Source organism: Trichechus manatus, unplaced genomic scaffold (genome assembly GCF_000243295.1).
Source record: "Trichechus manatus latirostris isolate Lorelei unplaced genomic scaffold, TriManLat1.0 scaffold00161, whole genome shotgun sequence".
Taxonomy (NCBI): Eukaryota; Metazoa; Chordata; class Mammalia; order Sirenia; family Trichechidae; genus Trichechus; species Trichechus manatus.
Window position 1 is genome coordinate 3,523,289 of NW_004444097.1, and position 21,758 is coordinate 3,545,046.

The following is a 21,758-nucleotide window of genomic DNA, read 5'->3' on the forward strand; positions in this document are numbered from 1 at the left end:
GAACATCTGAAAAGAACCCAAATTAGGACAGTAGATTTCAATTCATCATGGAGCTAACATGCTAGTGGAAGAAAGATACAACTAACAAATGAAATGAATATGTAATTTAAATTATGTAGCAATACATGCTATGAAGAAAAATCAGATAGGATAAAGCAGTAGGTGGTGCCTAAGAGGAATTATTTTTAGATAAGGGAAGACCTGAGAGAAGGAGAGAAAGGAGGCAATAAGACTCTAAGGTTTTTTATCTTGAACAGTAAGTCCTTGCATGTAGCTACTACTGTGCTCTATAGCATGGTGGCTAAGTGCAAGGACTCTGTGAAGTCAGGCTACCTGAAGTTGGAACCTGGCTGCAACCCTTTCTAGTAGTGAACTGTGTGATCTTGGATAAGTTATTTAACTTCTCTGTGCTTTGTTTCTTCCTCTGTAAAATGGGAATATAATAACACTTGATTCCTGTGGTGGTTGTGTTTAAATGAGTTAATATTTGTAAAGCCCTTAAGATATACTTCGCATAAAGTAAGCAGCATCTAACTCTTTGTTAAAGGGGTGTGGGGGGGAGATCCCTATAATGACAAAGGTAAGAAATACAACTTTGCTTGTAAAGTACCAACTTGCACTAGACTTATGTAGTTGAATTAGTAATCGGCATGGCTGACAGAATAACTATATGCGGATAAAGACGACAGCCTGAAATAAACTATGGTTAGAATATGTCCGGTAGTTCTTACCTGTAGTATCTTGAATTTAAAGTGTATGTTCAGTGTTCACATCAAGTTATATTTCAATTGTCGAAAAGGAATGTCCTATTAAATGGTTATTGGTTTAGAACCCTAACCTGTTACTTTTTCCCAGTTGGACAATGGCCTTTTCTCTTTTTAGTCTAAAATAACCACAGATGAAAAGTGACAATAATAAATAAACACTTTCTGTACCCAGAGTAACAGATGAAAGAGCAGAATACCTTCTTTGTGCTAGGTATCAAAACGTGTTTGTGCAGAACACTGAAGTGCTTTGAAGGAGTCATAAAAGTTTATGACTCTTATTACTGTGAAAGATAAAAGGTGTATACATGAGATTATACAATGGGAGTATATGGCTAAGTGACTAATAAACGATAGAGTAAGTGTTATAGGAGATTAGAGGAGGCAGAGATCATTACCAAGTTGTAAGGAATTTTATGAATGAAGTTGGATTTTTTTATCTGGATTTGAGAAGTCATTACAATCATTACATTCTGGGATATACAAAGAGCCAAATAATTGATCTCCCATGTGAACTTTCTTAAGAAATTACTAGAGCAAGTGTTTCAGCAAAATTAGGGAGTAAACTAAGAAAGAGGAAGAAACCAGATCCATAAAACCCGGGCTCGAATACAGGAGAGGGGCAAAAGGAAGTCCCAGGAAGGCACAGACTGGAACAAGAGAATGGAGGAGGGAGGAAGGTTCTGGGGGAAAACGGAACTCATAAGAGACGAAATTTATGTGTTTTGGTGTTTCATTTGATGGGATAAAGGCTTGAGGCACTGGAACACTGGAGCACTTGGGAAAAACAGGCCAGAGGTAAATTAAAAACACTACCCTCAACAAAAACAAATGGAGAAACAAGGCAATTATTAATTTAAAGGGGACAGGTGCAAAAAGGAAGCAATCATGTCACCTTACTGATCTCAACAGGGAATGATTATTCACCTAGTCATAATAATGTAAATATTAACTACTGATTTATCCAGAAATTGATAGAAAAATATTGGCAGAATGGGGTAGGGGAAGTGTAAGAGACTTCGATCTTCAACTACCCTAATTTAGAAGATAACTTCTATCCTGATTAGGAAAAAAAAAAAGCACCATACAATTTAGAAACAGAGATGTCAGCTCCAGTAGAAAGAGTTAAGAAAACTGAAAGTTGAAGTGCTGCCTCTGAAGCAAGGCTTGGAGGCTGGGGGGGGCGGTAGGGTAGAGACTGCTGGGTATCATTGTGGGCTTTGCTTTATATCGAAAAATTCTTTGATTGAAAATTAAATGAGTGGACAGAAAAATCAACAGGCTTTAAGAAGTGATAACATACAGCGACCTGCTGGAATAGATAACAAGATTACTATCATTTATTCATATAACAAATATTTATCAGACAGCATTCTGAGCCAGGGGCAGAGCTTGGCACCAGGAATACGATGAAGGAAGCCATACATGATCTCTGCCTCATGGAGCTATGTCTACTAGAGCAAATAGGCAATAAAGAAGAAAATAAATGTATAAAAGAAATACAGATTGTAGTAGTAAGTGGTGTGAACACAAAAACAAACAAAAAGCTTCATACTGTGATAGAAAAGTGGGGGTGAGGGGAAGACAGGGCAGCTACTTAACTTTGTCAGGAAAGTCCTCTTTGAGATGAGCTGAGATCTGAAAAGACATAAAGCTAAAACCAAGGATGTGTAAAGGCTCCACCGAGGCTGGAGTGGGTCCAGTGGATCTAGAAACTGTAAGAAAGCCAGTGTGGCCAGAAGTACCGGAGGTGAGCAAGATGGCTCAAGACGAGGTTGTAGAAGTAGCAGGGCCCAGAGCATGCTGCTGTAGGTATAAATCTGGTGAGTCCTCAGGATATAGATAGTATTTAAAGCCACGGAGGGAGTGCAAATAAAGACTATATCCCAAAACCTCGTCCAAAGTAATTCCAACATTTAAAGGGAATGGAAGAGGAGCCAGTAAAGGAGACAGAAACCCTAGGAGGCAGTTCTACTCTGTCCTATAACGTCGCTATGACTCAGAACCGACAGGACGGCAATGGGTTTTTTAACGGGTAAGGAAAGGCACAGCAAGGAAGTCTGAAAACTTCCCCAAAGTACCCTGTAGTATTCTAAAGCTGCCCTATAATAGCTGCAATTTATTTTGACAATTAATGTGTATTACATTTATTTTTCAGATTTTTGCGTCAGTTTCGGAGATAACTGGAGATACTTGTATCCTGGACTCCATTTGCAATTATCTAAAGTTATTCATCCTCAGTGTAAATTACACCACCGTGGCCGAGGATCACTGCTGCAATTATAGCCATGAAGTCCCCCTCTGTGCTTTTGTGGGGTCACCCACAACCGCAGTGCCAGGATTTGAACTGTGCTGTACCTGCGATATTCCTGAAGACACCCCCCGCACGCCTTAAGGTAAACACTATACAGTCCTGCACTCTAGTGTAAGAAAACCGAGCACGCTGCCTCGACCACAGCCTGGGCGCGTGACGCGCACAGCACTGTGATGTGGCTCCGCCACCTTTGCGGTTTCGGAGAGCACAGCCTCGGACGCCATGGCTGGGGGCGGGATCGCCCCAAGTAAGTAATCGTCCAAGCCTGGGCCTCGGCTGCTGTCGGAAAACCAGGGGCGAGGGAAATAAACGGCAGGAGTGGGGGAGAGAAGTGGAAGCACAATAGCACCGTGCTCTTGGCGGCCCAGGGTCGGCGCCAGTCCCAAGGCGGCCGACGCGCCGCCTCCCCGCGCCCCTCGTCAGACGGCGGCGGCTACTGCTTCCGAGGTCATTTTACCCGACGCGCCTTTAGGGTGCAGGCCCGGCGAGCGTCTGGAGGAGCTGATGCGCCGGCCGTCAGCAGAGTTTAGGGGGAAATGACCCCCCTCTCTGCCCCTTCCCCGCCACGGGCCACCTTCTCCTCCCGCTCTCTAGCTCGCCTGGTGTCTAAAGACGCGCGGAGCGCCGGGGCGGCAGCCGAAGCTGCGAACGGTCCGGCTAGGCCCCGCCGGTGTTTAAAGGCGCGCAGAGCGTGGGTGCGGGAGCCGAAGTGGCGGACGGTCGGGCTAGGCCCGGCCGCGCAGGCGCCATGCTGCTCCGGCGGGTATACAGCGCTCGCCGCGTAATTCGAGGCTGCAACGGATCCCGTAAATCAGGGGCCTGGGCTGGAAGGACGCGCGTTCTAAGGCTGGGGGTGCCGGGAGCCCGTCCGGCTGCCTCCCTGCCCTGCCCGGGTCTGAGACCAGCGGGCGCTCGGGCCGCGCTCCATGAGGAAGCCCTTGGCTCCGGGCGGTAGGACAGTGGGTGGTTGCGCAGCCCCGGACTGCGCGGGAGCGAGTCCACTCGAGCCCTCTGATGGGTGTCGACGGGTGGCTTTCTATTTTGTGTGGGCGAGGGTACTGAAGCTGCCCCGTATATTGAACCCTAGCCTTCAGTTTGGAAAGTTAAAACGGCTCAGTAGTTTCCGACCCCGAGCCTGCTTTCTGGGAAGTGCTCCCGGTCCAAAATGTGAAGCTTGCCTCCCCTTGCAGTCATGACTGTGGGCTCGTCCGGGGAGAGGGGCTGGGAGGAGCTGGCGGGGAATTCAGATTTTGGCGTGTTCACTGCTGCTACTTTCATCCTGCTCTCCCGTTGGCGCATCTGCCTTGCTCTCTCTCTGCACTGCCATGCCCTGCTCCGAAGAGACATCTGCCATCCCTCCCAGCAAGCGGGCCCATCCTGCGGAGGACGGCGGCCCGCGGCTCCGCTTTGCCCGGCTCTCAGAGCACGCCACAGCCCCGACCCGGGGGTCGGCGCGGGCGGCGGGCTATGACCTGTACAGGTGAGTGGGGCCTCCGTGCCCCCGGGGAACGTCGGCCCGGGCGAGGAGGCTGAGAGGAGCCGCCTTCGCCTCCCACCCCGGCCCTCTGCAAAGGAGGCCCATTTCCCGAGTTAGAGAGCTCCAGGCAATCTGCTACTACAGCTTGAAACATCAGTTAAAAGGTTATAGAAGCAAACAAATAAACCCTTTCTGCATATATGTAGGTTTTCTGCCCTTTTTTAATCTTGAAAATTTTAGCATTCTGCATAAATTAAGTAGGGATCTGGATAAAGAATTTGGAGATGGTAAATATTCTATAAAATGTCCACGAGGGGTTATTTGTTCTGCAACACTTACTGTACCCATTGCAAGTGTAGGGTCGAGATGAATGAGGCTGTTCTTGGTCCTCAGGGAGTGACTGAGGACGACGCTGTGCTGAATAGAAAAGTCCCGATGTGAGCCTAGGTGCAGAGTATGAAAATACCAAAGAAGGATTACTGAAGACTGCTTCCGCCTTGAAAGGATTAGTAAACATTTCCCGTGTCCATATTTAAGTGCTAGCCAGGGACTGGGAATTTCAGAAACGGGCCGAACATGAAAAGCAGGGATGTCAGTAATATTAGCACCCTTCGTTTGTATAGCACTTTTTACCAATATTACAATCTTTCCCATATGCTATTTTATTTAATCCTCACAACATTCCTGAAGTAGATGAATTTTGCTTACTTTTAACAGAAGAGGGACTTTGCTAAGAGCTGAATTGATTTATCCAAGGGCTTGAATGTTGTCAAATTTTTGACCCTGAATTCAGTGTTTTTGTCCTGCTTTGACTGCTGTACCCAGTTCTTAGAACCGTTGTTAGCAGCAGTGAGTCACCCCTACTCATGGTGACCTCATGTGCAAGAGGGTCAGACTGTTGTGGTCCATAGGGTTTTCATTGGCTGATTTTTCAAAAGTAGACTACCAGACCTTTCTTCCTACTCTGTCCTAGTCTGGAAGCTCCGCTGAAACCTGTTCAGCATCATAGCAACAGGCAAGGAAACCTTGGTGGCGTCGTGGTTAAGAGCTACAGCTGCTAACCAAAAGGTCGGCAGTTGGAATCCACCAGTCCTCCTTGGAAACTCTATGGGGCAGTTCTACTCTGTCCTATAGCACCTCTCTGAGTCAAAATTGACTCCAAGGCAACAGGTAGTAAGTAGAGTGATGTAGTTTGTTTGGCTAGACCTTCCAAAGGCTATGTCTGAGCGCTGTTGTGAGTTCTGGGAGAGACTTTGATTTCAGGTACTTTAAGCATCCTCCTAATAAACACGTAGGTAACTTTCTGTGTACTGGGATCGCCCTGGGAATAACTGTTCTCTTTAATAAATTAGAGAATTTAGCTATTTAAAGAGAGGGAATTCCAGTGAAAGGAGTGAAAATCTAGTACTGCTTTAACAGGCTAAATTAGAATCTCCTAATCTCCAAAATAACTTCCAGTTTTGCTCATTGTTAAAGTTTCTTAAATTCTATCGGAGAAGGAGGTTACAGTAATAGCAACAGTAGCAGCATTTGCTAGGGGGACCTTAGAGGATCAGTCCCTCAGCAATGTCTGTCTCCAGGGGAAGTCATGATCATCAGCTCTGTCCCTCATCCAGTGATGTTCATGGACACAGCTTGGTAGACAGCCAAGCCAAGCAGAACAGATGCAACACAGCTCTGCCCTTCCCCCTTGTTTTTTCCATCAATTTTACCCCTAATTTCATAGAGGATTGTTGTGAGAATTAAACGAGATAAGACTATATGAGTATATAGATGTGTCAATGAAGTGAGAGTTAAATATATAAAGACGTTACAACTGCCTGGCATGGAGTAAGTTTAATAAATATTAACAATTGTTAGCTGTTATTTATTCTTCTTTCTTGGTCTTTTCTTCATCCTCTTTTTATGTTAGTGAAGTATACACCTTAAGGTCTGCCTTTCTGTCTCCTTCTAGTATGTACCTCACTTCCCCCAAAAAATTTTATTTAGAGGAGAACATGTTGACACCTCTTACCCACACTAAAAAAATTCACAGAGAATTATTTGTAAAGCTGTCATGATTTTAATAATAACCCAGAAGAAAATATCTGCCTCTACCTTCTTCAAAGACTTTTTTTTAAGATGAATTGGGAATTTAGTGCTCTGAAATCTTAGCAAGATTAGTTATAGAGATCCAAGTTTGCATGAATTATTATATGATTATTTTACAAAATATCTTTAAGGAAATTTTGTATGCTTGGTCACAAGAAAATTATAAAAACAATGTTATGAGTAAATGAGATTATTTTCTTTCAAAATCTTAGTGCCTATGATTACACAATTCCACCCATGGAGAAAGCCCTTGTGAAAACGGACATTCAGGTCGCCCTTCCTTCTGGGTGTTATGGAAGAGTGGGTAAGTGGTTTAAGAAACAGCAGCGCTGCAGAAGAAAGGCCTGGCGATTTTCTGGAAAGATTACAGCCAGGGAAACTGTATGGAGCTAAGTTCTACTCTGTAACAGAACTGACTTGATAGCACTGGGTTTGGTGTGCTTTTGTTTTTCCTTTGCAGTACGTCCCATAATCTTAGTTTCAGTTGGTGTATAAATGAGCGCAGCAATATTACTTAACCTACTTCCTAAAATAAAGAGGAGCCTTCTGTGATGGCAGATGCAGCTGGTTGGAAACTTTCATTTGCATATCTGCTTTTGCCTCTGTGTTTTTCTGCCCTTTTATTTCTTACTCCTTACTTGAGACTTAGGAAGCTCCCATTGGCCTAAGAGGCTGTTCTCACAACTCCTCATTGTGATAAAAACTGAAAATATAGGTGATTTTTAACTGGAACTTTTTCCAGTGTAACTGCCAACTCCCCCTTTGAGGATCAGATCTCATGAGACTAGATTTTGTGAAGAGAGTGATGAGAGTGGTTAATATGTGTTATATGAGAGAGAAAGGCTTAGGATGATGACGCATGGCCCTCTTATATAATGAGAGTAAAACGCCTGCCCTGTATTGTTCCCAAAGTACTCCAGCCACTGAACGTTTCTACTGGGCACACTCCTCATGGGATGTGTTAGGGTGGGGAGACTCTTCAGCATGCTGGAGGGAAATGCCCCATAGCAGGAGGAGTTAGGACAGAATGGAGTGCAAGTCCTTCTGGAGCAAGTCAGTTGTCACTGCAGAGAACTTTTCAAGAGTATAATTACTTTCTGACTAACCTCAAAGTAAACATAAAGCAGTAGATGGAACTCTGGCTCCCATCGAGTGCTGGAGGGGGGACCTAGATGACCACCGTCTTGTTAGCCATGAGTGAGAACTGCTCATGCGTCAGCCTTTAAAAGAAAACAATGGCCTTGCTCATCTCATTTTGGCAGCACTGACTCATTTTTACAGCTTTGTGTGGTGGGGGGGGGGAGTTCACAAATGGAGTAGATAAACGGCAAGGCAGGAATGGGCAGCATTTATTGAAAGAGTACCTGCTTTAAATAATTCTGGAATAAAATACTAGAAGTTAGGATAATTAATAGGGCCTGAGGCTAAAGTCAGTAAGTATAAGGTATAAACTTAGCTTTTCTATTTTTTCATTTTAAGAATAAAAAGCATACTGGGATTGAATAGTTGAGGTTTAGTTTTTGGCATTTTGATTTATATTAGGCTTTTTATCTCACTCTGATTCCTTTGTTTCATGCGGATGTGTCTTTTGGCTTCTGAATCTTGAGTAGGAATCCCTAGTTTAGGCTAAGCTCTGCTACTGTTCAGTTAAACGTTTGTGTGCTCTCTATGTTTCCCTGTCTCTCCCCCATCTTTCTCTCCCTCCTTCCCCTCCTCCTTTTCCTCCTCTTATCTCTCCTTCCCTCCCTCCTTCCCATCTGCTTTGCATTCTGTTTCAGGTCTCCCATCTTAAAACGAAAGTCCTCTTCCTCAGTCCTGTGTGCCTGCCAGCCTCAGCCTCTTTCTTTCCCTTTGTGGCCACCAGACTTTCTGAAAGAGTTGTCTCCAGTTGCCCTGCCTGCTCACCTTTTCGTTCATTCCAGCAGTCCAGCGCCCACGAGTGCACCCTCATAGACCCTCAATTGGCTTACATCACATGGGAGTGGTTTAAACTGGTTTTGAATTAATTTTAACGTCTTTTCAGTTTAAAACTTTGTTGGCTGTTTCTAAACTATTCTTTCATACTTTGGTGATGCAGTACGGTAGATACATTCTTTAATTCAGAATTTAAAAAAAAAAAAAACAGCTGCTGATACTGTCTACATACAACCAAGCACTTTGTTTTCTTGGTTCAGAGGCTTAGGATTATGGTTTTGAGGGACATTCCAGTCAATTGGCCTTCTGTCAATTTTCGTGCTTCTGTTCCACCTCCTAGTTCATTGTATAGTGCCTGGGGCCTTAAAAGCCTTGGAGTGGCCATTCAAGGTACAGCAATTGGGCTGCATTTACTTGGAGCACCAGAGGAAGAAGGAGAGTCAGGAATCAGTGGAGGAAATGGAGTAGGTGTCCAGTCACCTCCGTGAACAACTAACTGCCTCCTTTGCCATGAGACCAGAAGAACTGGATGGTACCTGACTACCAATACTGAACATTAAGATCAAGGATTCTATAAAAGAGCCCTGATCAAAGGAGAGAAATATGGAACAGAATTTTAAATTCTTATGGAACCCAAACTCTGGAACCATTGAGGCAAGATGATGCCCCAAAACTATTACCCTGAGGAAATCTAAACCTTGAACCAAAACTACCCGCTGAAGTTATCTTTGAACCAAAACATAGTTTAGTCTAATTTGAAAGAATGTCTGCATTAAGCAGTATACTCTTAAAGAACTATCTATATGGAATCAAATTGACAACAGCAACTTAAAAGGATAGATGAGAAGCTTAAGGGGCAGTGAGTTTGTGTTAATGATGGTGAAATAGTTCGGAAAGTTTATGGCGAAAGATGGCAGAACTTGAAGAATGTAACCAATGTCACTGAATTGTACATGTAGAAATTGTTGAACTGGTGTATGTTGTGTATATTTTCACCAAAATAAATAAATAAATTTTAAAATAAAAATTCAGAATCGTCTGCTAAAGTCAGTGTGAAGACAGTATAGGAGATGAGAGTGATGTGCTTAAATTGTGTCATGTCCAATAGTGTCCCTCCCCTTAAAACAGCCTTTTTCTTTTTTTTTTTTTTTTTAGCTCCACGTTCTGGTTTGGCTGCAAAACACTTCATAGACGTAGGAGGTAAAACATTTGCATTTTTGTTCTGTAAATATCTGTACGTATTTATTATGTCTTTGCTTAACAGGTGGTATTCAAATGACAGATTATTTTTACGTTTATCTTCAAGAAAAGGAAATGGTAATTTCCATATCTGAAGGAACAGATAATTGATATAGTTTCAAATATTATATGTTTAATTTTTAAATGACAGTTATGTGAAATGCGTGTTATTTTACTAATAAGTTAACTAGGCAGTATCTGACACAGGATTTTTGCCTTTGTTCAGTGATAATCTGCATTTAATCCAAAAATCACTAATTTTGGGGGAAAGCTTGTTATTGCAAAGGGAAGAAAAGCTTTTATGCTGTAAGTAATGGTTTAAGCAAAAGATTCTAGAAAGCACAGGTCTGTCTTGTAGTGAATGATGATTTTCTTACCTCCATAAGAGAACCATCCACATTTGGCAAAATATAAAAAGAGAATCTTGCCCTCAAGCCTGGAGAGAAAACACTGTGCCTCCCTATCTCTAAATTTCTTGCCAAGAAAGTCCTCAGTGGCACCCGTTTCCCTCATAACAAGCCTTATTCATGTCTCCTAGCCAGGAACTTCCTCCTGTGCCCCGTTTCACGAAGGAGCTCCAGGCTCCTCTGCTAGCTGCCCTTGCTATAGGATCTCTATCACCCCCTCCCTGAAAGGGAGTTCTCACCCTCCTGATGTGGTCCCCTACTTTGAATTTTCTCCTTACTGGGGTACGGACCCCACTGAGAGGGTCTCCATGTCCTGATCCTTTATTTTCCATTGATAGTGAGTGACTACTAACTAAACACCTTGGCCTGGATAAGTGGTAATGCTAGGTCTGCCCACTCCCACCATTTTTATAAAGCTGCTCTATTGAGAGGCCTTTCTAAAATAAGACAGTATAAATACAGTCATGCTTCACTTAACATCCATGATACCTTCTGTGAAATAGGACAGTATGTCATTTGGATGTTGTGCAAACACCCCAGTGTAGGGGCCCCGGGAGCTGCTGTGCAGTGTGTGGCCTGGGCAGCTCCTGGCACGTGGCCCTGCAGCCCTGTGAAGGTCATGGCGGGGAGGCTCCAGGCGTGGGCCAGGGCAGCAGGGAGCTGACCCAGCAACCCTGGCCAAGTCCCACAATGCCTGCCAATCTTGGGCGCTCGGGAGCAGGAATGGGCACCTGTTCCCTTGGAGAGTAGGGGGGTCAGGGTGGGCTCGCTGCCGAGTTGGGCTGTGGGCATGCTCTGGAGGATGCACATGGGAGCACAGATGTATATGCAGTTGGACGTTACCTGAACAGATGTTGTGCGGCGCGTGACTGTAAGTACTATTTGACGGCCCATTGTGCAGCAGGTGCTGTATTTATGTTGTCTAATCCTCAAAACAACCCTGTTCACGCTTTTAGCAGATGATCAGTCTCGCTCAGAGGGGAGCTCAAGTTGACGCAACTAGTAGAAACTGGAGTCTTGATCCATATAATTCCAAACCCTTGTTCTTTCCCCCTACCAAGGAGCCCTGGTGGCACAGTGGTTAAGTGCTCAGCTGCTAACTGAAAGGTTGGTGGTTTGAACCTCCCAGCCACCCTGGGGGAGAAGGATGTGGCAGTCGGCTTCTGTAAAGATTTAGAGCCATGGAACCTCTGGGGCAGTATGGGTCAGAATCGACTTGACCGCACCTGGTATCCCCCTCGCTAACAAGCACCATCGTGAATTAGCTCACTGTCGAGTGCCACTGCAGGGGTTCAGCGCATGATGAGGCCTCTTCCCTGGCTTGTCTCAGGCCTGCCCCCAGTCTACCTTTCCAGAAGGGCCTGGTGTCTCCCTGGTGGCGCAGTGGTTAAGAGCTGTGGCTGCTAACCAACAGGTCGGCAGTCTGAATCCCTCAGCTGCGTTTTGGAAACTCTTTGGGGCAGTTCTCCTCTGTCCTATAGTGTCATCATGACTTGACGGCAACCGGTTCGGTTTGGTTTGGTTGGTATCTGCCACTAGGTGGTGCTGTAGGGTAAGAGAGGAGCCCAAAGGTAGGTCTTTGGGACTGAGTTTTACAGAGCAGAGATTGACACCTGACTCCCAGGTTGAGAATACCGTGGGCTCTTTAAGTTACACTTGATTTTCAGAAGTACTCTTTTTTTTATTGTACTTCAGGTGAAGGTTTACAGAACAAGTAGTTTCTCATGAAACAGTAGTACACATATTGTTTTATGACATTGGTTAACAACCCCACAACATGTCAACCCTCTTAACTTCTCGACCTTTTTTTTGGTGAAAATATACATAGCCAAAGATACACCATTTCAAAAATTTCTACATGCACAGTTCAGTGACATCAATGACGCTCTTCCAGTTGTGCTGCTATTCTCACTTTAGATGAAGTCTTACAGAACAAAATAGTTTCTCATTTAACAGTTAATACACATGTTGCCCTATGACAATGGTTAACAACCTCACAACACATCAACACTATCCTTACTCAACCTTGGGTTCCCTATCACCAGCTTTCCTGTCCCCTTCTGCCTTCTGGCCCTTGTCCCTGGACTGCTGTGCCTCATTAGTCCCATTTGGTTTTATGGGGCTGTCCACTCCCCGGCTGAACGGTGAACCTTGGAAATGACTTGCACCACTGAGCTAAAAGGGTGTCTCGGGGCCATACTCTTGGGATTTCTCCAGTCTCCTTTAGGCCAGTAAGTCTGGTCTTTTTTTTGTCAGTTAGAATTTTGTTCTACATCCTTCTTCAGCTCTGTCCAGAACCCTCTGTTGTGATCCTGGTCAGAGTAGTCAGTGGTGGTAGCTGGGCACCATCTAGCTGTACTGGACTCAGCCTGGTGGAGGCCTTGGTAGCTGTGGTCCATTAGTCCTTCGGACTAATCTTTTCCTTGTGTCCTGTTCTCTCAGAAGTACTTTTACAAGCTCAAGTATGGTAATAGGGACTATAGCTTAAGGATATAAAAGAGTGTATATATGCCTTTGAATTATGGTGTTGGTGAAGAATAGTGGACTGCCAGAAGAACGAACAAGCCTGTCTTAGAAGAAGTACAGCGAGAATGCTCCTTGGAAGTGAGGATGGTGAGACTTCGTCTCCCTTACTTTGGGCATGTTATCAGGAGGGAGCAGTCCCTGGGGAAGGACCTCATGCTTGGTAAGGTAGAGGGATCAGTGAAAAAGAGAAAGATCTCTGAGGAGATGGATTGACACAGTGGCTGCAACAATGGGCTCAAACACAGCAATGATTGTGAGAATGGTGCAGGACCAGGCAGTGTTTCATTCTGTTGTACATATGGTTGCTATGAGTTGGAAGCAACTTGGTGGCACCTAACAACACCATATGTTTGTAAGGAAATTTCACAGGATAATGAAAGTAGTAATAGGTTTTGGAGGAACTACTGCATTTGAGGATTTCAGCTCTGTCACTAGCTAGATAGTTGTTACATAAGCTTTCTGAGCCTCAGTTTCCTTATCTGTAAAACAGACATAGTATGCCTGCTTCTGAAGGGTGTGAGGATAAATGGTAACCTATGTAAAGCATCTAACACAGTGCTTGGCACATAGTAGGCCCAGTAAATTATAATTCCTGTTCCCTTAGAGATTTCACAGATTTTTATATGTGGAAACTTTTTAACCTTTGTTACTAATTTTTTCTCTGTTTAAAACAATCCTTTGAAAAGAATTCATGTAAAAGAAATGGAAAGTTAGTTTGTTTGGCGGTTGGTATGATGTTATTCATAAAATCACATTGTGGTGTGTTTTGGATGCAGAGTATCTTAAAAATGTCTCTTAGGCACAAGTTTATCATAGTTGGCCACAATTTTTCTGAAGAGAGATGTTGTTAGAAGTCCCAGGCTGTAAATAAGGGTCAGAGGGAAAAGTTGAGTATGCAGGATTCCGTTCAGAATTCACATCTGGTAGGTGTGGATAGTTTTCAGTAAAGTAGGTTTCCAACAAATGACATGCCAAAGGCTTGACACAGTAAAACTTTTGCCTGAAGTCAGTTAACCACTCTGCCAATTCCAATGCATGATTTTTCCAGTGATAACTTCAGATACTTTCAGCTTTCTCATGAAGAGAAATATCCCTGATGTTTATACCCCTTATGTAGAAATAGAATAAGTCTTGGGTTTTTCTTGAAAGTCAAAATGGCAGTTGGGCACTATTGAACTTGGAACTATTAAATTTTTATACTGTTGCATTCATGCTAAAAAAAAAAAAGCATTAGTTGAGGGCCTTTTATTTTTCCACCATGTATTTTAAATTGGCTTCAAATAGGTTTCTTTCTTTCAGACAGTTAAAGGTTTCTCACATTCTTGCGCCCCCAGCATAAACTAGAAAACCTCGTTAGATCACCTGGTTCCACAGAAGATACCTAACCACATGAGTGCTCCTAACAGGACTATTTTACAAATATGTAGCAAAGGCCTTTACAAAAAGGAAGTGTTTTTGTATGGTAGAAGATACCATAAAGTCAAAAATCAAATACTTGTAACTCATATGCAAAAGAGTTAAAGACCCAAACAGACAAGGGAAAAATGCATCATAAAGAAAATACAGATGAGGACATACAAATGTCTAATATATATATGAGGGAAAATCCAGCCTCCCTCGTGGTCAGGGAAATGCAAAGTAAAGCAGTGAGATACCATTTTTCACTCATCACATTGGCCAGAATTAAAAAGATTGCTACCATCTGGTCCTGGCAGGGATTTTAGAAATGAAAATTCTCAAATATCGCTGATGGAAGTTTGAATTGCTACACTTGTCTTGCAAAGTTATCAACCAATATCCATTAAAATTTAAAATACACACATTTGATAAGAATAAAAAGCACTAATAGGCCATGATATGTGCAAAGGACTGCTTTATTATAGCAAAAATGTGAAAGCAACATGAATGTCTGATAATATGTAAGAGAATAGTTATGTAGAAATAATGGCACTGTGTTTCCATATTATGGATTTAAAAGGAATGATTAAGATTTATATTTATTAACCTGAAAGGATGTCCATGATGTTTTAATCAGAAAAATAGCAAAGTGGTATGTGAAGTGTGTTACTCTAACCTCAGAGTGGGTAGGGGAACATCATTAGCTTTTACCTTTATATGTATTTGTATTGTTTAGGTAATTTAAAGCTTTTCTAATAAAATAGAAACAAAAGATCTCAGGTCAGTCAGATCATGTTGTCTTTATCTGACTCACCTGGATAGGTGAGTATTAGCCTGTACTTCAGAATCTCCCAGCGTGGGGTTTCTGCGGTCTTCTGTGGTCATTTGTTCCAGCATGGAATAATGTGCTCTACTGAGGGGTTGCTTCATTAAATCTGATCTAAGTCATTCCTTCAGTCAAAACTTTTTCATGTAGATAATATGGAAAACAGCTAATTCCACCTTTACATCAATTCTTTTCAGAAATATTAAGGACTAAATTAATGGTCATCTGGAACCGGGGAAAGAAACCACAGTTCTGTATTCTTTGAATTGGTCAGTTTTGTTGCTTTACAACCAGAAGAGAATAGACTGTTACCTTCAGTCTAGACATGAGATGAACTGCTCAGCTGCCTTGCAGCCCACTTTGACACTCACCCTTCTCCTTACTGTTAACCATTTGTTTATCTTTAATTCAAACTCGTGAAAGGGTTGTGTCAAGAACTTTTTAAAAAGTGCTTTAATTCAATTTGGTTCACTTGTGCCTAGTAACTCAGTCACAGCACAGGGGTTCATTTAAACCTCTACTGCAGTCCAATGGAAAAAATCTAAATTGTTGGTTTTTCTGAGTATTTTCCTCCATAGTGGAATTTTTTTTCAAGTTTGCTTTTTTTTCCTATGTAAGAAAATTGAAAAGGTACACTTAGGAATATATGAGCGGTGCCAGAGTGGCAAAAATGGTTAAACACTTGACTACTAGCCAAAAGGCTGGCAGTTTGAACCCACTTAGAGATGCCTCGGAAGAAAGGCCTGGCGATCTGCTTGTGAAAGGTCACGGCCTTGAAAACCTTATGGAGCAGTTGTACTCAGACACATGAGGTCTCCATGAGTTGGAATCAGCTCAACAGCAAAACAGCAATTGGAGGGATAAAAACTTAGAAAATACCCTACAGTATACTTTAATTGGTTGAATTCTATGGTATATGAATTATATCTCAATATTTTTAAAAAATGATATACCTATATTGTCTGTGATTATGTTTATGGAAACTTTTCAGATTCTTGGCCCAAAGATAATACTAGCGAGTCTGGTAAATAAAGCTTTCCAGGCCCTGGCAGCGCCTTGCTGCCCTTGTGTTTATAATGTCAAACAGCTGCCAGTTACACGTGGTTCCACGTGCTAATGGCCCCTGGGAGATCATGCTGTAGGAAAAGATGGTGGTTCAGATTAAAAGGAGAAGTAGAATATGACCTGAAAAATTTAGCTCCATTTTTATTGTAAAAATGGAATGTTTGTGATACTTGCAGGAACACTGCTTAGCAATGTCAGTGTTGACTAACTCCACTACAGATCTTCAGACTTTTTGACGTTTTTATTCATGACTCAGTCATGTTTCAATCTGGAAATTTGAGAGAAGCTGGAAGGGAAAGAGCTTTGCTAGCAGGAAAAGCCTCTAAAACACACATCATTTTCTCCTAGTCTTTGTGGCAGATTTGCAGCAGGTAGACAGTGGGATTGGAGAGCACAGTTCAGGGCGACCACTTTGAGATGGAATCGCCTGTACCCAGCTTGGAGTGGGAAATAGGCACCATTTAATAGGGGTGACAAGTTAGACAATTGGAACCATTTATGAAATTATTACTTGAGTTTTAGTAATATCATTTCCTAGTTTTGAAACTTCTACATAGTACCAGAGCAAGATTCACTGCTATTCAATTGTAAGGATAAAAATTTCAGAGCTACATAAAAATGATTTTGAGGTAATTTTATACCTCTAGAGTTCTGGTCTAAGGAGCCCTAGTGGCATAGTGGTTAAGCACCCGGCTGCTAACCGAAAACTGCAGTTTGAACCCACCAGCCATTTCATAGGAAAAAGATGTGGCAGTCTGCTTCCGTAAAATTACAGCCTTAGAAACCCTATGTGCAGTTGTACTCTGCTGCCCTATAGGGTCGCTATGAGTTGGAAGCAACTCGAAGACTCATAACAGCAACGGTGTTCTGGTAGCGTAAATAAAGCTAATTTTATTTTCCTTTTCTCCAGCTGGTGTCATAGATGAAGATTATAGAGGAAACGTTGGTATTGTGCTGTTTAATTTTGGCAAAGAAAAGTTTGAAGGTACGTTAAGTACATATGCTGCTCACATGAATGTAGTGAATTTTCTGTTATCTGTGTGTAATAATAGACTGACTCCTAAATCTCAACAAGGCAGGATATAGATAATGCATCAATAAAATATCACTAATAAACTTTGTTTTTTTTCCTCTAAAGTCAAAAAGGGTGATCGAATTGCGCAGCTCATTTGTGAACGAATTTTTTATCCAGAAATAGAGGAAGTTCAAGTAAGTATCAAAAGCTGGGTAGGGAATGAATGATTGTAAGTGAAGAAAAAAATACAACTTTGAGGATTTAATATGCTATTTATAAATAGTATATATGCCTAGTCCTATTTTAAGCAAAATTAAAATCTTAGTTTTAGAATTTCTTTAAATGTTTTTTATGTAGATATTATATAGTGTTACTTTGGATAATAAATAATTGAAATATACTTTAAAATTCTAATATTTCTTTACGTCTTTTGAAAATAATCAGACATTCCAATTTACGAAGCTTTTTAAAAAAAATGTAAGTTTCTTCTTTTTGTAGTCTTTCTTTTGAAAAGATGGTATAGCAAGAATAAAAGTATTATAAGTTAGTAGTTGAAAAACGGAACTGAAAGAGGCTCTAAAATTAACTACAGTATGTGGCTTACCACTTTTATATCTTCTAGGTTTTGGATGACACCAAAAGAGGTTCAGGAGGTTTTGGTTCCACTGGAAAGAATTAAAACTTATACGAAGAATAGAAAATGTACCGTTTTTTTTTTTTTTTTTTTTCCCCTTAAAATAAAGAATTTTCACTTAAAGTGTTTCGGTGTTTTCCACTTCTGTAAACTCAAGTTTTAACTTCTAAAAATACTTGGTTCTCTTATGATCAAGGAAAGGGCATGTCTCTTTGGGATCACATAGAAACTTTCTGGTGTTTTTCTATTACTTGATGTATGTAATCTGCTTGTGGTGACCTAATGCAAGCAGTTTCTTTTTTAGTTGAAGTATAGATTTATGTCATTTACAAATATAAAGAAATACATATTTAATTCACTAAATGCTACCCCTTCGTCAACTTACTTGCTTTGATTTCTAAATCATAAGCAATGACTTTCATTCAGTAAACTTGAATTCTTTAACATATAAATTACTGCATAAAGCTGGACTAAAAGATAATAAAAAGGAGGTTAAGGTTATTCTTTGTTATGCCCTTCTCTTAATTGAAAAAAAAAATTTATTAATCTTAAGATTCTTTGTGAGGGTGAAAATCAGCTCTGATGTTTAGTATTTGCATAACATTTCGGCTGAGTGACCACTATTAAGGAGTACTACTTCCTATTTCAGAGCCCATGTTGTTTGCAGTATATTTGATCTCCAAGTAGCAAAGAATATAGAAAGAGGTGGTTGATGAAATTCCTGCTGAAGTCTGTGCATACCTGGAATGTTTCCGTCTGGACACCATATTTAAAGGAAGATGCTCAGATATGAAGCTGATCTGGAAGTTGGAGACTTAGAACCACTGCATGGGTAATAGATAAAAGACCTGGGAATGTCTTGTTTGGAGAAGAAATGTGTTGGGAATGGGAGGAATATGGGGAAGCGTGAATAAAGGAGGTCCCTGGGATATGATTGATGTTCTTTGATTCTTAAAGACTCAAGAAAGGAATTAGGCTTGTCATTTGTAACCTGAAGAGCTGGAAGTAGGATCAGTGGATTCAGTCTATGGGAAGAGGTGGCATGGTGTCAGACTCACTGAACTTCCCTCAGCAAAATGGGGTTGCCATGAGTTGGAATTGACAGCACCCAACAACAGTCCAGTATGACCTCAACTTGATTACATCTGCAAAGATGCTATTTCCAAATAAGGTCAAACTCACAGGTACCAGTGGTTAAAACGAGCATATTTTTTTGGAGGACACAATTCTATCCACTATAAATATAATAAATAGTTTTCTTCTGATATCTTTGGTTTTGGTATGAGGGTAATACTGGCATCATAGGATGAAATTGGAAGTGTTCCTTCCCATTTTTGAAGGGTTTGTGAAGTTGTTATTCTGTAAAAGCTTGGTAGACTAACTAGTAAACCACCTGGGTCTGGGCCTTTCTGTGTGGGAGTTTTTGATTACTAATTTATTCAGTTGTTAACAGGTCTGTTCAGATTTTCTATTTCTGAGTTGGTTTCAGTAGTTTGTGTCTTTCTAAGAATTTCACCATTTTGTTTAGGTTATCTAATTTGTTAGCATACAATTGTTCATGGTCATCTCTTAAAATATTTATTTCTATAAAGTCATTAGTAATGTGCCCTTTCATTCCTGATTTTAGTCATTTGAGTCTTCTCTTTTTTTTCTTGGTTAATCTAGCTAAAGTATTGTTAACTTTGTTGTTATTTTCAAGAACCAACTTTTAGTTTTGTTGATTTTCTGTATGTTTCTGTTCTCTATTTCATGTATTTCTACACTAATCTTTATCATTTCATTCCTTCTGCTTGCTTTGGTTTAGTTTGCTCTTGTTCTAGGTTTTTTTTTGGGGGGGTGTGGGAGGGTAAGATGAGGTTATTGATTTGAGATCTTTCCAAGTAAGGTCAAATAAAGGGAGGCCCTATGAGTAGATGTTTCCAGGGGACTGACAGAAAGGCCAAATAGTAGTCCATGTTTCCTTCATTGAACCCAGAATCTGGGCTACAATGTGCTCATCCCTAAATCAAGTTAGAGATAAAATTACTTTTATTTTCACTTCGTTGAGTTTCAGGGAAGAGTCATATTGAGTCAATTCTGACTCATAGCGACCCTATAGGACAGAGTAGAACTGCCCCGTAGGGTTTCCGAGGAGCAGCTGGTGGATTTGAACTGATGGGTTCTTAACCACTATACCACCAGGGCTCACCGTACTCTTTAATAGAAAGGACAAAAGTAAAGAATGGGGAAAAAAAAAGTCATAAAGAGGTACTTTTAATTTGCTGACAAAATTTATCTAATTTCATGAAAGATGAAAAGCTGACTGTCCAAGAAGCTCAACAAACCCCAAAAGAAAGTCATCAAGACATACCACACTTGCCAAAACCAAACACAAAGAATCCTGAGAGCAGCTTGAGAAAAACGAAAAGTTACGTACAGAGGGGAAACAATAAGACTAAGCTCTGATTACTCTGCAGAATCCATGCAGGCAAGAAAGCAATGGGATGACAAAACCTTGAAAGAAAAAAATTTCCAGGCGAGAATAATATATTCTGCAAAATTCTCGCTCAGATATGAAATTAGGACATTTCCAGATACACAGAAATTAAGGGAATATATAAATACCAAACCAAACTGACAAGAATTACTAAAGGGAGTCCTTCGGTTAGAAAACAACATTAGACAACAACCTGATTCTAGGACACAGGACAGCATCAGCCAGATACCAACCTAGGTAATGACCTCTCAAGGATAAAACAAAACTAAAAGATTTACAACAGGGAACCAGAGAGGTAAATCTGTAAATGACAACAATGTCAGAACAATAAAAGAGGGAATAAATGCTGTAAGTATAGAACTTTCAAATGGAGAGGAAGTCAAGGTGCCATCAAGTAATGAAAGACTGGTTTAGGAAGATGGGGTAAATTTCAAGGTAGCCACAAAGAAAGTTAACAAACCTACTAATCAAAGAAGAAAAACAAAAGTCTCAGTAAACACAAAATCTACAAAAATGAAAGAAATGGAAAAAAGTCCACAAACAAAAGGAATTCAGCACAGGAGAGTAAGAGGAACAATTAGCATAACAGTTTATAAAGAAAATGTTCTACATCCCACTTTGGTGAGTAGCGTCTGGGTTCAGAAAAGCTTGCTGGCAGCCGTCTAAGATAACATCTATTGGTCCCATCCCACCTGGAGCCAGGAGAAGCAAACCAAAGACACAAGCCCAAAAGACTAAAGGACCACGTGAACCAGAGACTACCAGCCTGAGACCAGAGGAACTAGATGGTGCCCGGCTACCACCAGCCACCGCCCTGCCAGAGATCATGACAGAGAGTCCAGGATAGAACAGGAGAAAAATGTAGAACAGAATTCAAATTCACATAAAAAGACCAGACTTAATGGTCTGACAGTCTAGAGAAACTCCTGAAACTATGGTCCCCAAACGCTGTGCTCACCTAGAACTGAAACCATTCCCAAAGTCCACTTTTCAGAGAAAGGTTAGAGAGGCCTATAAAACAAACAAAAGATACGCGTGAGGAACGTGCTTCTGGTTCAATCAAATATATGAGACCAAATGGGCAGCTCCTGTCTGAAGGCAGGATGAGAAGGCAGGAAGGGACAGGAACTGGATGAATGGACACGAATGGACACAGCGGGGGTGGAAATGGAGAGCATGCTGTCAGATTGTGGGGATTGCAACCAATGTCACAAAACAATATGTGCATAAATTTTTGAATGAGAAGTTAACTTAAGCTGTAAACTTTCACCTGAAGCACAATTTAAAAAAAGAACAAAGAAAACATCACCACAAAAAAAGCACTACAAAATGACAGCAGTAAACTCACACCTATTGATAATCACACTGAATGTAAATGGCTTAAATGCACCCATAAAGAGAGTGACAGGAAGGATAAAAAATAGGACCAATCAACATGCTATCTGCAGGAGACACACCTTAGAAACAAAGACATAAATACATTAAAAATCAAAGTATGGAAAAAAATAAGTATCGAGAAAATAGCGACCAAAAAAAGCAGGAGTGGTAATACTAATCTCAGATAAAATAGACTTTAAAACAAATTCCACCATAAAAGACAAGGAAAGACATT

General features: G+C 41.3%; 1 protein-coding gene across 1 annotated transcript; it reads left to right on the plus strand.

Moving 5' to 3' along the window:
* Positions 1-3,517: 3,517 nt before the first annotated feature.
* On the plus strand, positions 3,518-17,738 carry DUT (deoxyuridine triphosphatase). The gene is made up of 7 exons (XM_004386295.2): positions 3,518-3,884; positions 4,420-4,558; positions 6,859-6,950; positions 9,716-9,760; positions 16,932-17,006; positions 17,160-17,230; positions 17,659-17,738. Exons 1-7 carry the CDS (start codon positions 3,827-3,829, stop codon positions 17,713-17,715), a joined length of 537 nt encoding a protein of 178 aa, XP_004386352.2. The 5' UTR covers positions 3,518-3,826; the 3' UTR covers positions 17,716-17,738.
* Positions 17,739-21,758: the final 4,020 nt, after the last annotated feature.

Bases quoted from the DNA above. Each gene is read 5' to 3' on its own strand.
- DUT (XM_004386295.2), top strand. From the start codon at position 3,827: ATGCTGCTCCGGCGGGTATACAGCGCTCGCCGCGTAATTCGAGGCTGC. The intron at 9,761-16,931 runs GTAAAACATTTG...CCTTTTCTCCAG, and splicing joins ACACTTCATAGACGTAGGAG to CTGGTGTCATAGATGAAGAT. The intron at 17,231-17,658 runs GTAAGTATCAAA...TATATCTTCTAG, and splicing joins CAGAAATAGAGGAAGTTCAA to GTTTTGGATGACACCAAAAG.